General features: G+C 41.4%; 2 protein-coding genes across 5 annotated transcripts in view; both read right to left on the reverse strand.

Moving 5' to 3' along the window:
• Window positions 1-16,270, reverse strand: part of LOC106077022 (MAM and LDL-receptor class A domain-containing protein 2-like) — a 129,145-nt gene that overhangs the window by 71,800 nt on the left and 41,075 nt on the right. The gene's annotated exons all lie outside the window — the stretch shown is intronic.
• On the reverse strand, window positions 11,846-14,753 carry LOC106060129 (multiple epidermal growth factor-like domains protein 6). Its single transcript, XM_056039120.1, has 2 exons — window positions 14,622-14,753; window positions 11,846-12,725 (listed from the first exon to the last, which is right to left on the reverse strand). Exons 1-2 carry the CDS (start codon window positions 14,668-14,670, stop codon window positions 12,004-12,006), a joined length of 771 nt encoding a protein of 256 aa, XP_055895095.1. The 5' UTR covers window positions 14,671-14,753; the 3' UTR covers window positions 11,846-12,003.

Genomic DNA, 16,270 nt, shown 5'->3' on the forward strand with positions numbered 1-16,270 from the left:
GACTACATCCCTCGTGACACTCTTGAGCTCTGTTCACGATGTCGATCCTTCCCGAACAATCATGTTGATACTCGTCTCGGCCGATCGTCGTAACTCGTCACGGTTGACCGCTCGTCTAGCGCTGGCCTGGGGCGATTTGCGTCGGCTGACTACACACACACACCACTACCCCCATCTGTGCCGCCACCAGGTTTATAACACTGCCCCCTCCTTAGATCTGTCCGTCCCGGGCAGATCCAGCTTCACCATAGTACCTGTTGAGTCTGTCGATGTGGACAACCTTCAGTTTCGACCTTGGGCTCTTCTGTATTCGATACACAACATCGTTGATTCTTTTTATCACTCGGTAGGGTCCTTCCCAGTCTTTTTGAAGCTTTGGGGACTTGCCTTTTCGTCTTTGTGGGTTGTACAGCCAAACTAGATCGTTCTCATGAAACCCAGCGGCATTGGCCCGTTTGTCGTACCTTGTTTTCATCTGGTCACTGTTGATCTTGATGTTCCTGCGGGCAAGAGCGTGAGTTTTCTCCATCCGTTTTCGGAGATTTGCGATATAGTCTGTTGAAGAGTCTGGCACATTTCCCGGGATCCCGAATAGCAAGTCACATGGTAGTTGCAGCTCTCGGCCGAACAACATCTTTGCTGGAGTGTAACCAGTGGTGCTGTGAATCGATCCTCTATATGCCATGAGGAACGTTGGGATATAGGTGTCCCAGTCCTCTTGGCGATCATCGACGACTTTCGACAGGTGTTGTTCCAGTGTTCGGTTAAATCGTTCTACCATCCCGTCTGACTGGGGGTGAAGAGGGGTTGTGCGTGTCTTCTCGATGCCGAGTACCTGGCACATCTCTTGGAAGATCTTGGATTCGAAGTTTCGGCCCTGGTCGGAGTGTAACTCTATGGGAGCACCGAATCGGCTGATCCAATTTTCTACAAGTGTTTCCGCTACGGTGGTGGCTTCTTGGTTTGGTATCGCATACGCCTCAGGCCACTTAGTAAAATAGTCGATCGCCACTAGAACGTACTTGTTTCCTCTCTGGGACTCAGGAAACGGTCCGGCTACATCAATCGCTATTCTTTCGAAGGGATTACCGACGTTGTATTGCTGCATACGTCCCCTCGTTCTCCTGTGCGGACCCTTCGCTGCTGCACACGCAACGCACCTTCGGCACCATTCTTCTACATCATCCCGGTAGCCGAACCAGTAAAACCGCTGGCGTACTTTTTCAAAGGTCTTGTTGACACCTAAATGTGACCCACTAGAATTATTATGGATTTCTTGCAACACCTCGGCAACTCTCACTTTAGGCAGCAACAGCTGCAAGCGATTGCTTTCTCCATCTGCGGTTTCCCAGACCCTCTTGAGAACTCCGTTGTCAATTGTCAGTGAGTCCCATTGCGCCCAATATGCCTTGGTAGCAGCTCCTTTATCAGAAAGGTAATGCCATTCCGGTCTTTGTCCGTCTTCCTTCATAAGCAGAATGGGAGCCAGATCTTCATCTTTTAACTGGTCTTCTCGGATTCTTTCGTCGGACCATGATCCACAAGCTTGCACTCCAAGACGTAGGCAATCAATGATACCCCCCTTTTCTTCAACCTTGCTGCAGTGTTTACATTCCATTCTGCAAGGTCGTCGAGACAGCGCGTCAGCATTCTGGTGAGTTTGTCCTTTTCGGTGCTGTGTCTCGAAGTCATAGGTTTGTAAACGTTCAATCCACCTGGCGACTTGTCCTTCAGGACTTTTAAATGACAACAGCCATTGAAGAGCAGCGTGATCTGTCCTAAGGATGAATTTTTGCCCATATAAGTATTTGTGGAAATGTTGTATGGCATCTACAACTGCCAGTAGCTCACGTCTTGTAACACAGTAGTTTCTCTCGGCTTTGGACAAGCTCCGACTAAAGTAAGCTATGACTCTCTCAGTTCCATCTATCTTTTGGGATAAGACAGCGCCTATTCCAGTACTGCTCGCATCGGTGTCAAGTATGAATGTCTCGCCTGGTATCGGGTAGGCCAGAATGGGTGATGAAACAAGAGTCTTTTTAAGTCGCTCAAAGGCCTCCTGACATTCCGTTGTCCAAATAAACGGCCGCTTCGGTTCTGTCAATTGATGAAGGGCGCTACAGAGGCTAGAGAAGTTTGGTACGAAACGTCTGTAGTACGTGCAGAGTCCAAGAAAGCTTCTTAACTCCTGGATATTAGCGGGGATCGGCCATTCATTCACGGCTTCAACTTTATCCGGATCTGTGCTGACTCCTTCCTTCGACACGATGTGCCCAAGGTACTTGACGCTCCTTCTGAACAAGGAGCACTTCTTTGGATTCAATTTCATTCCAGCGTTTCTGATTCTTGCGAATACTTCCTTCAGGTTTGCGATATGTTCCTCGAAGGTTCTGCCTATGACGATAATGTCATCTAAGTAGACAAGACACGTGGTCCAGTTGAGTCCTCTTAACACATGCTCCATTAGTCTTTCAAAGGTGGCTGGGGCGTTGCAGAGTCCAAAAGGCATCACGGTAAATTGCCAGAGACCATTACCAGCAGAAAAGGCCGTTTTATCTCTGTCCTCGGGGTGTAGTCCTACTTGCCAGTAACCGCTCTTCAGGTCAAGGGTGGAAAAGATCTGTGACCCAGCAAGTGTGTCCAATGTGTCGTCAATCCTAGGAAGCGGGTAGCTGTCTTGTGTGTGTGGCGTCATTTAATAATCTATAGTCGACACAAAATCTCGTGGATCCATCTTTCTTCTTTACCAAGACGATGGGTGAACACCATGGACTGTTGGATGGTTCAACAACCCCTTGCAGCCTCATTCGTTCTATGATGTCCATAGCTTCTTGGTGTTTTGCTAGCGGCAGGCGACGTGGTTGCTGTCGTATAGGCCTAGTGTTTCCTGTGTCTATTCGATGCTGGATTAGATTTGTCCGCCCAAAGTCCATTTCATCAGATGGCAATATGTCAGAAAACTCTCTGAGGAATTGTTCTGCTTTGGTGTACTGTTCTTTCGACAATATCGTTTTGACTTCTGTCAGAAATTTAGTAACCTGCGGTTCACTGGACTCGAGTCTTTCGACGGGGTTGTCACTGCTACAGTTTCTTATCATCTCAAGAGCATGGCAACCAGCGATGGTGCTACCTTTCCGAAAGTGTTTCTCTACTGTACCGAGGTTCACAATTCTTACGGGTACCTTTTGGTCTTTCCCAATCGTGACTAGTGCCTTTCCTACTGCTATCCCGTTGGGGTTGGTGTCCAAGCTTTCTACCAGCGCTGTTCCTGTCGTGGGATAGCCGTCCTCAATTTTCCCCCAAATGATCATTTCAGACTTGGCAGGCAAGGTTGTATTTTCTACCAACTTAATCCTTCTGACTCGGCCATCTTCTTCATTCTCGTCGCCAAGCAAGGGTACTTCGAGGTCTCCACATTGTAAAGTGCCTCCGCCGATATTTAAGGAAAAGCCATATTTCAACATGAAGTCGAGCCCTATTATGCAGTCATCTGTGACGTCAGCAATCAGGAATTCATGTTCGAATGACTGATTCCCGATCTCGACTGTTGTGTCGATCAGGCCTTTTATGGGCATCAGTTCTCCACTGGCTGTTTTCAACGAGTAGGCTCTAACTGGCGTTTTCTTGCTATTGTCCACTTTATCCGTCCGGAAGACTGATCGTGAGGCACCAGTATCTAGGAGGAAGTGATACTTTTGACATCCAATTTTTCCGATGATTTTCAGACTCTTACTCTGTCCTAGCACGGCGACCGGGATGATGGTTGTAGGGGCTCTCATTCTCTGTGTCGCCGGGTTCCGCCCCTCGAAGCCGGCGCGTGCTAGTTTCCCTGGTAGCCCCGGGAACTTGGTCGTGCATACCTTTCTGATCTGTGATGGGTTCCAGCTTGTGGAAATCTTCTAGTGCAGCTTCTTTGTATATGACCGAGTTCACCACAATTCCAGCACCGTACAGGAGCCCTAAGTTGATGTTCTGGTATCTGGTTTGTTTGTCGTTCATCTAGTGCCTCTGTCACCCTTCTCACAAGTTGTTCAAATTCTTCCTCTTTGACTTCCAACTTTCGGCCTTGATGAGCGCTCCCAGATGCGTCTTTAGCGGCTTCATATGAGAGAGCGTATACGAGGGCTTCACTGGCCTTACGTCTACCACTAACTCTGGTGGCTTTCTTTAACTCGGGGTCTCGAAGCGCATCAATGAAGGCGTCTGTGATAATGACCTCCAGAAAATCTTGTGCGGCTGTTGGGTAGGCCAGATGTGCGAGGCGTTCGATGTCTGTCTCTAGCTCCTGTAGTGTTTCACCGAGGCGCTGTTGTCTGGTCTTTAGTTGCACACGATATACTTCTTGCAGATGTTCATCCCCGTATCGGAGTTCCATAGCCTGGACAAGGGCGGCGAAGTCTTGCTGGTTCGGTAGAGACTGTAGCAATTCGGAGGCTTTTCCTCTTAGGGATAACACAAGGGCTGTTGCTTTCTCCTCCTCACTGTTCCATTTGTTAACTTTGGCTGCTGCGTCAAATTGCTTCTTGTATACTGACCAGGACACGGAACCATCAAATACGGGGGGCTTCATTTTCCCGAATACTTCAGGTACAAATGACGTCATATCTGCTTCTGGTACATTTGTGTGCTTGCGTTGGACTTGTATCTTCATTTCGTCGATGGCCTTCTCTACTGCGTCGACCCTCTGATTCATCTGCTCGTCAATGCTGGTGATTCTCTCCTCCACAGCATGTATGCGTTGGTTCATTGTCAATAACTCCGTTTTGATTCCCGTGTCCATGGCGTCTATCTTGTAATTGGTGTTTTCTAGCCCCGAGTTCATAGCTGCCATCTGCTCCTGTTTGCTACTGGCGATTTGTCCCTGCATAGCTGCCATCTGTCCCTGCATAGCTGCCATCTGTTCCTGTATGGTACTGGTGATCTGTTGCTGCATTCTACTGGTGAGCTGTTCCAGCAAGTCCGGTTCGACTTCAAAAAGGTATGTGTCCGGATCTTCTTTTTCCTTCACCAGTTCTTCCCGAAGGCGTTCTTGTAAGGTTTCTTTGTTGCCGCTTGTCTTCAGATCTCGACCACGGAGCTCTTCCTTCAGTTCCTTAACAAGGAGTTGGTCTAACGTTTTCGTAGTAGCCATTGCAGATCCGATCCCACTTCTGACACCAGTTGTTACGAATCTCGCTATCCAGGCTCTCTGCAAACTGCACCAGACACCACCAACTTAAAGAACTTGACAACTCTGGGCTTCAAAATAACGTAATAGTTTAATGTCAATAAATAACAGCCAATACTGTACGATTGGCAGCACGTAACACAAGACTGTACAAATATCTCTCCGCCGTATCAACTCTTGCACTGGTCTCTCCCTGTCTCGCCACTGACTTGTACTGAGCCGTTGTAACGAACTGTAGATCGGGAAGTTGTGACTTTTTGGTCTCTGATACCTTCGCTCTTTATATAGGGTCCCTGCTGGCCTTCTAGAACCGGACAGAACGTCGCTCGACCATTCTGGGTGGTCAGATGACTACATCCCTCGTGACACTCTTGAGCTCTGTTCACGATGTCGATCCTTCCCGAACAATCATGTTGATACTCGTCTCGGCCGATCGTCGTAACTCGTCACGGTTGACCGCTCGTCTAGCGCTGGCCTGGGGCGATTTGCGTCGGCTGACTACACACACACACCACTACCCCCATCTGTGCCGCCACCAGGTTTATAACAATATGACTAGGGCTGTGTGCCATATTATTTTCGAGTATCCTTTGTTTACTTTTTGTGGTCTGCCTGTGAGTTGATGGCCATTTATTTTTCTCATGTAAATAAACTTTGTAAATATGTTTACCTGCGACTTTGTAAAGTCTTTTGTTGCATTCATTAGTTGAATTGTATACCTAGAGGTTATACATAATAACCGAGGCAGTACAAGAAGGGGCCAGCACACCTCTGGACGAACGTGCCAGCACACTTAACACTGACCTTTTGATCTAAATACCTAAATCTAGCTATAATTCTAATTGAATATTTTTAGCTATACCCGCTACTAGGTAATGTGAACTCATATTGGTTCATGAATCCTCTTTAGGTCACATGGGGGCTCGTAAAAAGAATTTTATCAGTGTTAAACCCTAGAACCCTACTGATGTTATTTATTGCAGTAAACATAATTGTACTAATGATATTGTTTATTTACTGTAAGTTTTCAAGTTTTGCCAGTTGTGACGAGATTTATATTTAAGATGTAATATACAGCTGTGTCTACATTTTGTTAGCTTTGTTGTAGACAACTAAACTTTTCAGGTAACCAGAAGGTACTAAAGACTACCCGAGCCCCAAGAGACTATCCCAGGCCGCAAGAGACTACCAGAGGCCGCAAGAGACTACCAGAGGCCGCGAGAGACTACCAGAGGCCGCGAGAGACTACCAGAAGTTCCTACATCTGGCTCGTTTGCTCGTACCTGTCGTATTTGTCTGAATGACAGTACTTAGAAGAATCTTGTTGATCGTGTCACGGCTTTGATGTCAAGATAGACCAGATGACCACACAGAGCACTAAACCAACCAGTTCTGGTCCTGTTGACAAGCCTGTTGACTTCTGATGAAGTTTAGGATATTAAGTCTATTTAGAGTTGAAATTGTATTTTCTTTTTTGTATAAATTCACTATGTAGTGAACCATCACCGGCCTCAGATCTCATTGTCTGAAAGGGAAACTTTACTTACTTTCCCAGTGCAGCCAACTTAAGCAAACTACAGTCACCAAATTTCATGAGCGTAGCCAAAAGGGGTTTTGTTGTTTCCCTCCCCCCCCCCACCTCCAATACAAAAACTAAAGCATTTTACCTTTTTCTACCAGTCGCTGGACTCCACTGAATAGAAGATTTAGTTTTTGATTTTTTTTAGCGGAAGAGTAGCAGGCTAATTGCACTGTAGATACCTCAAAATAAGCATTTTTAAAGCTTAAAATTACGGAAATAATGCTTGGATCCGGGGCTTCGCCCCGGACCCCACTGGGGGAGCTTACAGCGCTCCCCCAGACTCCCTAGCTGTCCCTTGGTGGTGTATACTGCCTTTCCACAAATTATAGGAAGAGAGTGTTCTAGGGTAGAAAAAACGATTGAAAGAATGAAAGATAAGAATGTAATGAAGATTAATTACATATAGACACACACTAATATACATATATATATATATAAATTTCGGAGAGGTTTAAAATCCCACACACACACCGAAAATATATAACATGACATTTGTGGGCCGGTTTATATGGTAATGCCCGGACCGAATTTGATACCCAGTCCGCCCCTGGATGTGTACCATTGCTCGACAATGCTATCTTACTATTCTCCGTAATTATCCTTGGATACTAAATCTTATTTAGGTTGTAACTCTTTCAATCTGTGTCCACTTTATACGATATGTCTGACACATTTCACCTAAAATTAAATGACATTAAAGCATGAGATTGCACTTTATTTTTAAAAAGACCTCTCTGTTGACACCGAGTTCTTGTTGATGTAATTACAATGTCTGTGATTTCATACATTCATCTCTTGTTAAATTAAGTTCTAAATCAAAGTCGCAGGTGTTACACTTGTTCTTCGTGCTGTGTAGGACTAAGGTCGTTAGTGTCTTGAGATGGTTTCTTGATGGATCTGAAGTTTCATAACTAACATGATCTCTCTGTCTACTGTAATTTCTTTTTGCTAGTAATTGTATATGTAGACCTCAGTGTCCTGTATGTTTCTGTGCACAGGGCGATAAAGCGATAAGACTAAGACTAAGACTGCTTTATTAATCCTTACGGAAATTTGTTGTGATTACAAGGACTCGTTTCTCATATAAAGACAACACAACAGAAACATACACATAAATACAACAGACAACATGAAGAGTTCATTCAGCGACTACACACAGGTATCTTGGTGCATTTCATGTTCCCTGATCAATGAGTGGCGGTGATAGAGTCTGACCGAGTGAGGTACGAACGAGTTTTTGTACCGCTCCGTTCTTGTTTTGATTGACAGCAGTCGCCCACTTTGCGACGACCTGGCGTAGTTCTGATGGAGCGGGTGGCCGTTGTCTTCCAAGATTTTTTCGATTTTTCTTAGGCACGTTTGTTCAAAAAGTTCCTTTAAATGTGGTAATGTTGTGAGTGTAATTTTTGATGCTTTTTTTAACGATGATAGAAGAGCTTTTGTCTATTAAATATGCCACAAAAGGTAGATTGAAGTGCTCGTAGTAATGAATAGTTAGTTCAATAAATGTGTAAGAAACATTTGTATAGAACTAGTTGCAGTTTTGCAAAGCACAGAAAAGAATGACATTGGACATTTTTTAATATTTAAGCCCGTCCATTTCATATATACTTATGATTGATATGATTCCTAGATTTGTTTAGGCCTAGCGAAATGCTTTATACGTATAATTTTAGCTTGGAGAGAGAGAGAAGCGACAAAATATAAAAATATCAAAAGTAGCATTTATGGCATTTATGGTCAAGAGTATTAATATTATTGAATATTATTTAAACAAATTATGCAGCACCCCCCCCCCCCCACTCTCTAGAATGGATTAGCCAGTATTTGCCAATGGGCCTACCAGAGTTAATGAATGACAAAGTGGTGGCCATGAAGAAATCTTTTAACATTTTCTCTACCAAAAACCTTACACGTTAGAACAATATATTATTGAAAGGGTTCTACTCAAATAAAAACATGGCATTTCAATAGGGAAAAAAAAAAGAAAAAAAATGTCAGAATAACAATCTTTAGATGCCAAACTCTCTATTCAAGAAAAGAAACAGAGGTCAATACTTTTTAATGCTGAATTTCAACTTAAACTACATGATATTACTTAGTTAGCAGATGCATTTGAACGAATTCAACCCAAAATTTTGTTGATGTTCGTTTCAAAATGAGCTGCTGTAACTGATGATTTATCAAAAGTTCTTTATTGGAATACAAATACCAAAAGTGAGAAGACAACTCTAGGTAGCGATAATCTTGATGAAACTGGGCGGTACTTGAATGTTTACAACACACATGCCATGGGATTTCCAAGAATCGCTACCAATCTTGTCATGACGTCTGCAACTGTTGTCTGCATCTTCGTGCCTGTGACGTCATGTAGAAATACTTTTTAAAACTAACATTAATTTGGGAAAACACGACTATCTCATAATTGTCTAAGGAAAGTATTTTTTTTTTATTTTAAAAGCATTTTATTAAATCTTGTACACATTAAAATGTTAAGTCTATAAACATTCTTTTTTTTTTTGTTTTTGCAATTTTTTAAATATTTTTTTAACGAAAGTTTTAATTGTGTTATTCGTGTCTTTACAAGCATGACAGTCTAAAGTAGTACAGTTTACGTAAATAAGCATTTGACTGTCTACTAAAGAGCCCATGTTGATGTTAAGACTGTTTCTTATTTTTCATCTTACATTTTAATATCTGTGACGACTATAGATAAATAGTTATAAACAACGAACTTTACAAATAAAATGGACAACCATTTTTCAGTGGTCTAACTATTAATAAATGTAGGTATTTAGCTAAATAAAAGCTATTTCGGTTCTAGAAAAGAAAAAAATCAACGGGAAATTTTTTTTTTGGGAGCTTGGGGGGGGGGGAGAGACCATAATGTGACTTCACCGAGTGACACCCACCCTAGTGGCGTCACTGCCTGTTATAGTGACTTACCTCCCCTGAATTGTTTTATTTAAAAAAAATGTATTTTTATGAGGGAAAAAAAACTTACATGTTTAATTTTGAAAATTAACACTTTGGACTTAAGAAAACAAAAAGGTAAAACGACTACATCCTATTGAGTAGCCGTAGAGCTCGACTTACCAGACTTGGATACTTCTAAGAACTTTGAACGTATTTCTTATGCTGACTAGAATGATATACGTAACCGATGGACGGAGCACTATAGCGTGCTTTTTATTGCTGAGTCTCTGGTCTTAGTGACTCTAGTATCTCTACGCCAAACTGCAAGAGTTACTTATGTGTAGATATATCACTACGCCAAACATCAGGGTTTTGTTTATTATTATGAAAATGTGATTTTTATTGCTGAGTCTCTTGTCTAAGTGACTAAAAAAAAGATAGAAATTCAGTTGGTAGAAATTCAGTTGGTTGAAATTCAGTTAGTTGAAATTCATTTGGTAGAAATTCCGCAGAACTATTAAAAGTCTCATTGGTCCACTGCAATGGCATTACTCTATAAGTGGCGGATGGACTACTCTAGAGTGGGCGAAGTGCTTTCTGAAAGCCAGTATAATTTTTAAACTGCAAAAAAAAAACCCAGACAAATGTATCACTAAGCCAAACTGCAAGGTTTACTTATGTGTAGATGTATCTCTACGCCAAACTGCAAGAGTTACTTATGTGTAGTTATATCACTACGCCAAACATCAGGGTTTTGTTTATTAGTATGAAAATGTGTTTAGCATATTTTATCTAAAAACCAAAAGTTTTGAATCCAGAAGACAAAATTCCTATTTTAAGCACGTGGCAATAGAGGCATATCCCTTTGCTTGGGCCACAACATAATGTTTCCACATTCAAGGTGCTCGAGTTAGAAGTAGACTTGAGCTGAGTTGTGTTTGCAGAACGGCAGCATAGAAATTTCCCAGTTAACTCTTTCCAACAGGTCGTCAAGAGAGATTGAGCTTGTTATAGCTAAGAGAAGTTTCTAAAAACTGAGCCACATTCGTATGTATTCATGTATACTGCATCGTATATTCATAAAAACTGAGCCACATTCGTATGTATTCATGTAAACTGCATCGTATATTCATAAAAACTGAGCCACATTCGTATGTATTCATGTAAACTGCATCGTATATTCATAAAAACTGAGCCACATTCGTATGTATTCATGTAAACTGCATCGTATATTCATAAAAACTGAGCCACATTCGTATGTATTCATGTAAACTGCATCGTATATTCATAAAAACTGAGCCACATTCGTATGTATTCATGTAAACTGCATCGTATATTCATAAAAACTGAGCCACATTCGTATGTATTCATGTAAACTGCATCGTATATTCATAAAAACTGAGCCACATTCGTATGTATTCATGTAAACTGCATCGTATATTCATAAAAACTGAGCCACATTCGTATGTATTCATGTAAACTGCATCGTATATTCATAAAAACTGAGCCACATTCGTATGTATTCATGTAAACTGCATCGTATATTCATAAAAACTGAGCCACATTCGTATGTATTCATGTAAACTGCATCGTATATTCATAAAAACTGAGCCACATTCGTATGTATTCATGTAAACTGCATCGTATATTCATAAAAACTGAGCCACATTCGTATGTATTCATGTAAACTGCATCGTATATTCATAAAAACTGAGCCACATTCGTATGTATTCATGTAAACTGCATCGTATATTCATAAAAACTGAGCCACATTCGTATGTATTCATGTAAACTGCATCGTATATTCATAAAAACTGAGCCACATTCGTATGTATTCATGTAAACTGCATCGTATATTCATAAAAACTGAGCCACATTCGTATGTATTCATGTAAACTGCATCGTATATTCATAAAAACTGAGCCACATTCGTATGTATTCATGTAAACTGCATCGTATATTCATAAAAACTGAGCCACATTCGTATGTATTCATGTAAACTGCATCGTATATTCATAAAAACTGAGCCACATTCGTATGTATTCATGTATACTGCATCGTATATTCATAAAAACTGAGCCACATTCGTATGTATTCATGTATACTGCATCGTATATTCATAAAAACCACACGTTTTTTTTTTTTATTTTCAAAGGCTACATATAAATTAAAACCTTATATAATAGAAATAGTGTCTTTATTGTTAACTAATTAACAAATTGATTACATAGCCCTAATTAAAAGGCATCATTATTATATCAAGTAAAACAGTGTTACTTGTCTTAGTAGTTTAGTAGGTATTACTTAATGTAGGTATTACTTAATGTACGATGCTGATTTAGCCGACAACCTCATGTGAGCAAGCATTGTGGCATCCCTGGTCATTTGGCGGGCATTGGCTAATGCAAGACTCTCTTTTGCCGACGACCTCATGTGAGCAAGCATTGTGGCATCCCTGGTCATTTGGCGGGCATTGGCTAATGCAAGACTCTCTTTTGCCGACGACCTCGTGAGAGCAAGCACTGTGGCATCCTTGGTCATTTGGTGGGCATAGACTAATGCACTGTTCCCTCTTGTTGTTATGGGCACACTGGACTTCGCAGCCGACATCAAGGGGTGGGCACTGGTGTAAGCATTCCCCAAGGGCCCTCACAGGGTTGTTGTGGGTGCACTGAATTTCACATGCAAGATTCCCTGAGCAGTGATTCAGGCACTCGGCTAGGGCTCGTCTACCATTGTTGTGGGCGCATTGAATCTCACATCCGACGTCACCTGGAGGGCATTGATGTAGGCACTCACCCAGGGCTCTCTTTGCGTTTTGGTGTGAGCATTGTACTTCACATCCGATATCCATTGGGGGACAGTTATGGAGGCACTCCCCCAGAGCTCTCTGGTTGTGTTCATGAGAGCATGCAGTCTCGCAGCCGACATCGTTGGGTGGACACTGGTGGTTACAGCTGCCTAAAGCTCTGACTGGATTAGTGTGTGCGCAGTGAATCTCACAAGCAATGTCGCCATTACAGTTGTGGACACAGCTAGCGAATGACCTCTCCTCGAGTCCTGAGAATAAAGAATGTAGCAATGAGCTTAACAACCTTGACAACGATTTATTGCATACATATGTTTGTTTGCTATACTTTATCTATATCTGGACAAAGAGTTAGTTACAAATAAGTGTTTTTTTTTTCAACTCAATGAAGATGGTAGAGGTCCATACGTTCTAATCATATTTAACTCTTGTTCAGTATTGTAAGGAGTCTTAGAAGTAAGCATGGCATACTTAGGTTATTCTATTAATAGTCCAGCTAAGGATTTCCACATAAGACGGTGCCCTAAATGTTCATATACTTCTATTTATTTATTTCTCTCTACTGACTACAAAGAACTGGTCGTGCTGTACATCTTTCAGAGCCTGCGATCTATATTGCAGATGATGCATGGATAGTAATAGTAATATATAAACTAAGTAAAACTCATAATGCAATTTCAAAATTTAGGGTTGGCATAAGGGTCTGGGTTAGTTCTGAAATAAGTCATTCGTAAGCACCATTACTCTAAGACAGTATTACATAAAGATATGGCAAGGAACTACTTTGTAGGCAGACCTTCTCCTTCTTTTCGTACGGAAACGTTCAGAATATTTCTAAAGAGTTTTTTCCCCATAAGTCTGGGTTTTCTTCAAAAGACTCTATTAATTATGTTTGTTTTTTTCTCTAACTAAGCTATTATTTGGAATCTATGTATTGTCTACGCGATTGGTTAGTCCTCAATGTTTGGTAATTCTATGTTTGAACCAAAACCATCTTATTCAAATTAATGACTACAATCTATACCAATGAACAAATACCTCGTGTTATGACAATCGAAATCGAGAAAATATCGACATTAATAAGAACCCATGACTCATTGACAACCTATGACAATCCATAACTCACTGACAACCGAAGACAACCCATGGTTCACTAACAACCTAAGACTACCCATGGTTCACTAACAACCTAAGACAACCCATGGTTCACTAACAACCTAAGACTACCCATGGTTCACTAACAACCTAAGACAACCCATGGTTCACTAACAACCTAAGACTACTAATGGTTCACTAACAACCTAAGACTACCCATGGTTCACTAACAACCGAAGACAACCCATGGTTCACTAACAACCTAAGACTACCCATGGTTCACTAACAACCTAAGACAACCCATGGTTCACTAACAACCTAAGACTACCCATGGTTCACTAACAACCTAAGACTACCCATGGTTCACTAACAACCTAAGACTACCCATGGTTCACTAACAACCTAAGACTACCCATGGTTCACTAACAACCTAAGACTACCCATGGTTCACTAACAACCTAAGACTACCCATGGTTCACTAACAACCTAAGACTACCCATGGTTCACTAACAACCTAAGACTACCCATGGTTCACTAACAACCTAAGACAACCCATGGTTCACTAACAACCTAAGACTACCCATGGTTCACTAACAACCTAAGACTACCCATGGTTCACTAACAACCTAAGACAACCCATGCATCACTAACAACCTAAGACTACCCATGGTTCACTAACAACCTAAGACTACCCATGGTTCACTAACAACCTAAGACTACCCATGGTTCACTAACAACCTAAGACTACCCATGGTTCACTAACAACCTAAGACTACCCATGGTTCACTAACAACCTAAGACTACCCATGGTTCACTAACAACCTAAGACTACCCATGACTCACTAACAACCTAAGACTACCTATGGTTCACTAACAACCTAAGACTACCCATGACTCACTGACAACCTAAGACTACCCATGACTCACTGACAACCTAAGACTACCCATGACTCACTGACAACCTAGAATAACCCATACTCATTGCAGCATCAGTATATCGAAAGAGAGCCACATAATGACCGTTACAAGAACTTGAGAGTAACTGTACTTACCGAGACATCCAGCAATGACAAGAGTGACAAGAAGGATGATTGGAGTCATCTTCTACTTGATGTCTTTCAATATGTCTGTTAGTCGGAAGTTGAATTAAAATTCTCTGTTGAAAGATGTCGTGTAATAATCCTGTACTTATACTTTTTTCTTTAAGTCACTTAACGAGACGTGCCTAAGAAACATGACCAAAACCAAAAAATCACCAAGATAAGGTTTGAAACTGTCACGATCCTCAGATAATGTAGTCGTCAGATAATGTCAACTTCTTCATTTCTAGTCTCAAAAATACGTGCTTTTTTTTTTTTTTTAATCTGATTTGTTGTTTTTTTTCAATCACAAAGATTTTATTTTGTGTTTTTGTACTAAAATTCAAAAACCAATTCGACATCAATTTACTATAAGTCTAAACTAGAAGACAAGAGCAAGTCTCTGATGTTTGATATGAAGAGAAAGATGAACCATCTTCAATTCTTTGACAAATGTTTCCGCATCGTATTTAGCGATCTAGAATTATGACATTGATTTTTGATGTGGTTGATTTATTTCCCAGACCAGTTATAATGTGGAAACAGTTTACGGTAGTATATACTATTAGTACATACACAATTTAATTTGAAAATGATAAACAAAACCCTAGAACTAAAGGTTTACTTTTTACAAGACCTCTAGGAGACGTTACACCAAGAATTATATGGTCTACGATGTGTCTCGTCCAACTGTGTCCTCTCGGTTGGTTGATTGTGTAATAGGATTGAGTCATATCATTGAGTCATATGCTTGAGTGATGAAATTGTGCAGTGTAACTGTGTCATATAATCGTGTCAGTAAATAAGCCCTATGATTATGTCTTGTGAATGTATCATATGATTATGTCATATGATTGTGTCTGTGTCACAGGCCATAAACTTGCTGACAGTGTCACTCAATTTTATCACAGCATTTAGTATTATTTTTTTAGTTCACCCTAATTAATTCCCCTTTCTAGGCCCTATTTCACCACCACCCCCCACCACCTTTTCCGCTTTTCGACAACGTTGCCTAAAGCATACACTGTTAGACACCTTATTTATATAGGTTAGTTATTTAGCGACGCACCATAGAAGACGCATATTGAACGGGACTAGTGACGTTTGGGATATGTTGGGTTAGAGACCGGAAAATCAGTTAGCAATAGAATACTCCAGGGTAACGACGTGTTTAGTGACAGAGACTTCTACTGTGGCCTTTTGTCAGAATAAATCCACGTGAACTTGTTCATCAGAGTTTGACTACATCTCTTCACTCGTTAAAACAGGTGTTGTTTTATTCTATATGTATTGTTGTTCAACTACACGGAATACACCCGAACAATTACACCCAAACGCTTGCAGAGTAATTGGTTGACTTCAAGACAGCCTGAATAAGCAACATCACAGTGGCGACCCCCGACGCCCGAACATCGAACCGGACCTCGAAGCAGAACGTTTACTCAGGTGAGGTCGTGCACTCGAAGATATAAAGTTTCATCGGAGTACGGCTGAACACAGCATCATCGCAGAGTGACTTTGTTCTAGATCTACATGCAGTCGTCGCCTGTTTGATCGCACGTTCAACGAGCCGTTAACTCAGGGTGACCTTCGTCAGGACAGTAATCATCGCAACGTCTGGT

The sequence above is a fragment of the Biomphalaria glabrata genome, chromosome 8 (assembly GCF_947242115.1).
Source record: "Biomphalaria glabrata chromosome 8, xgBioGlab47.1, whole genome shotgun sequence".
Taxonomy (NCBI): domain Eukaryota; kingdom Metazoa; phylum Mollusca; class Gastropoda; family Planorbidae; genus Biomphalaria; species Biomphalaria glabrata.

Coding starts and splice junctions, on each gene's coding strand:
- LOC106060129 (XM_056039120.1), bottom strand. CDS start 14,670: ATGACTCCAATCATCCTTCTTGTCACTCTTGTCATTGCTGGATGTCTC. Junction 12,726..14,621: donor TGTCATTGCTGGATGTCTCG/GTAAGTACAGTT, acceptor CTTTATTCTCAG/GACTCGAGGAGAGGTCATTC.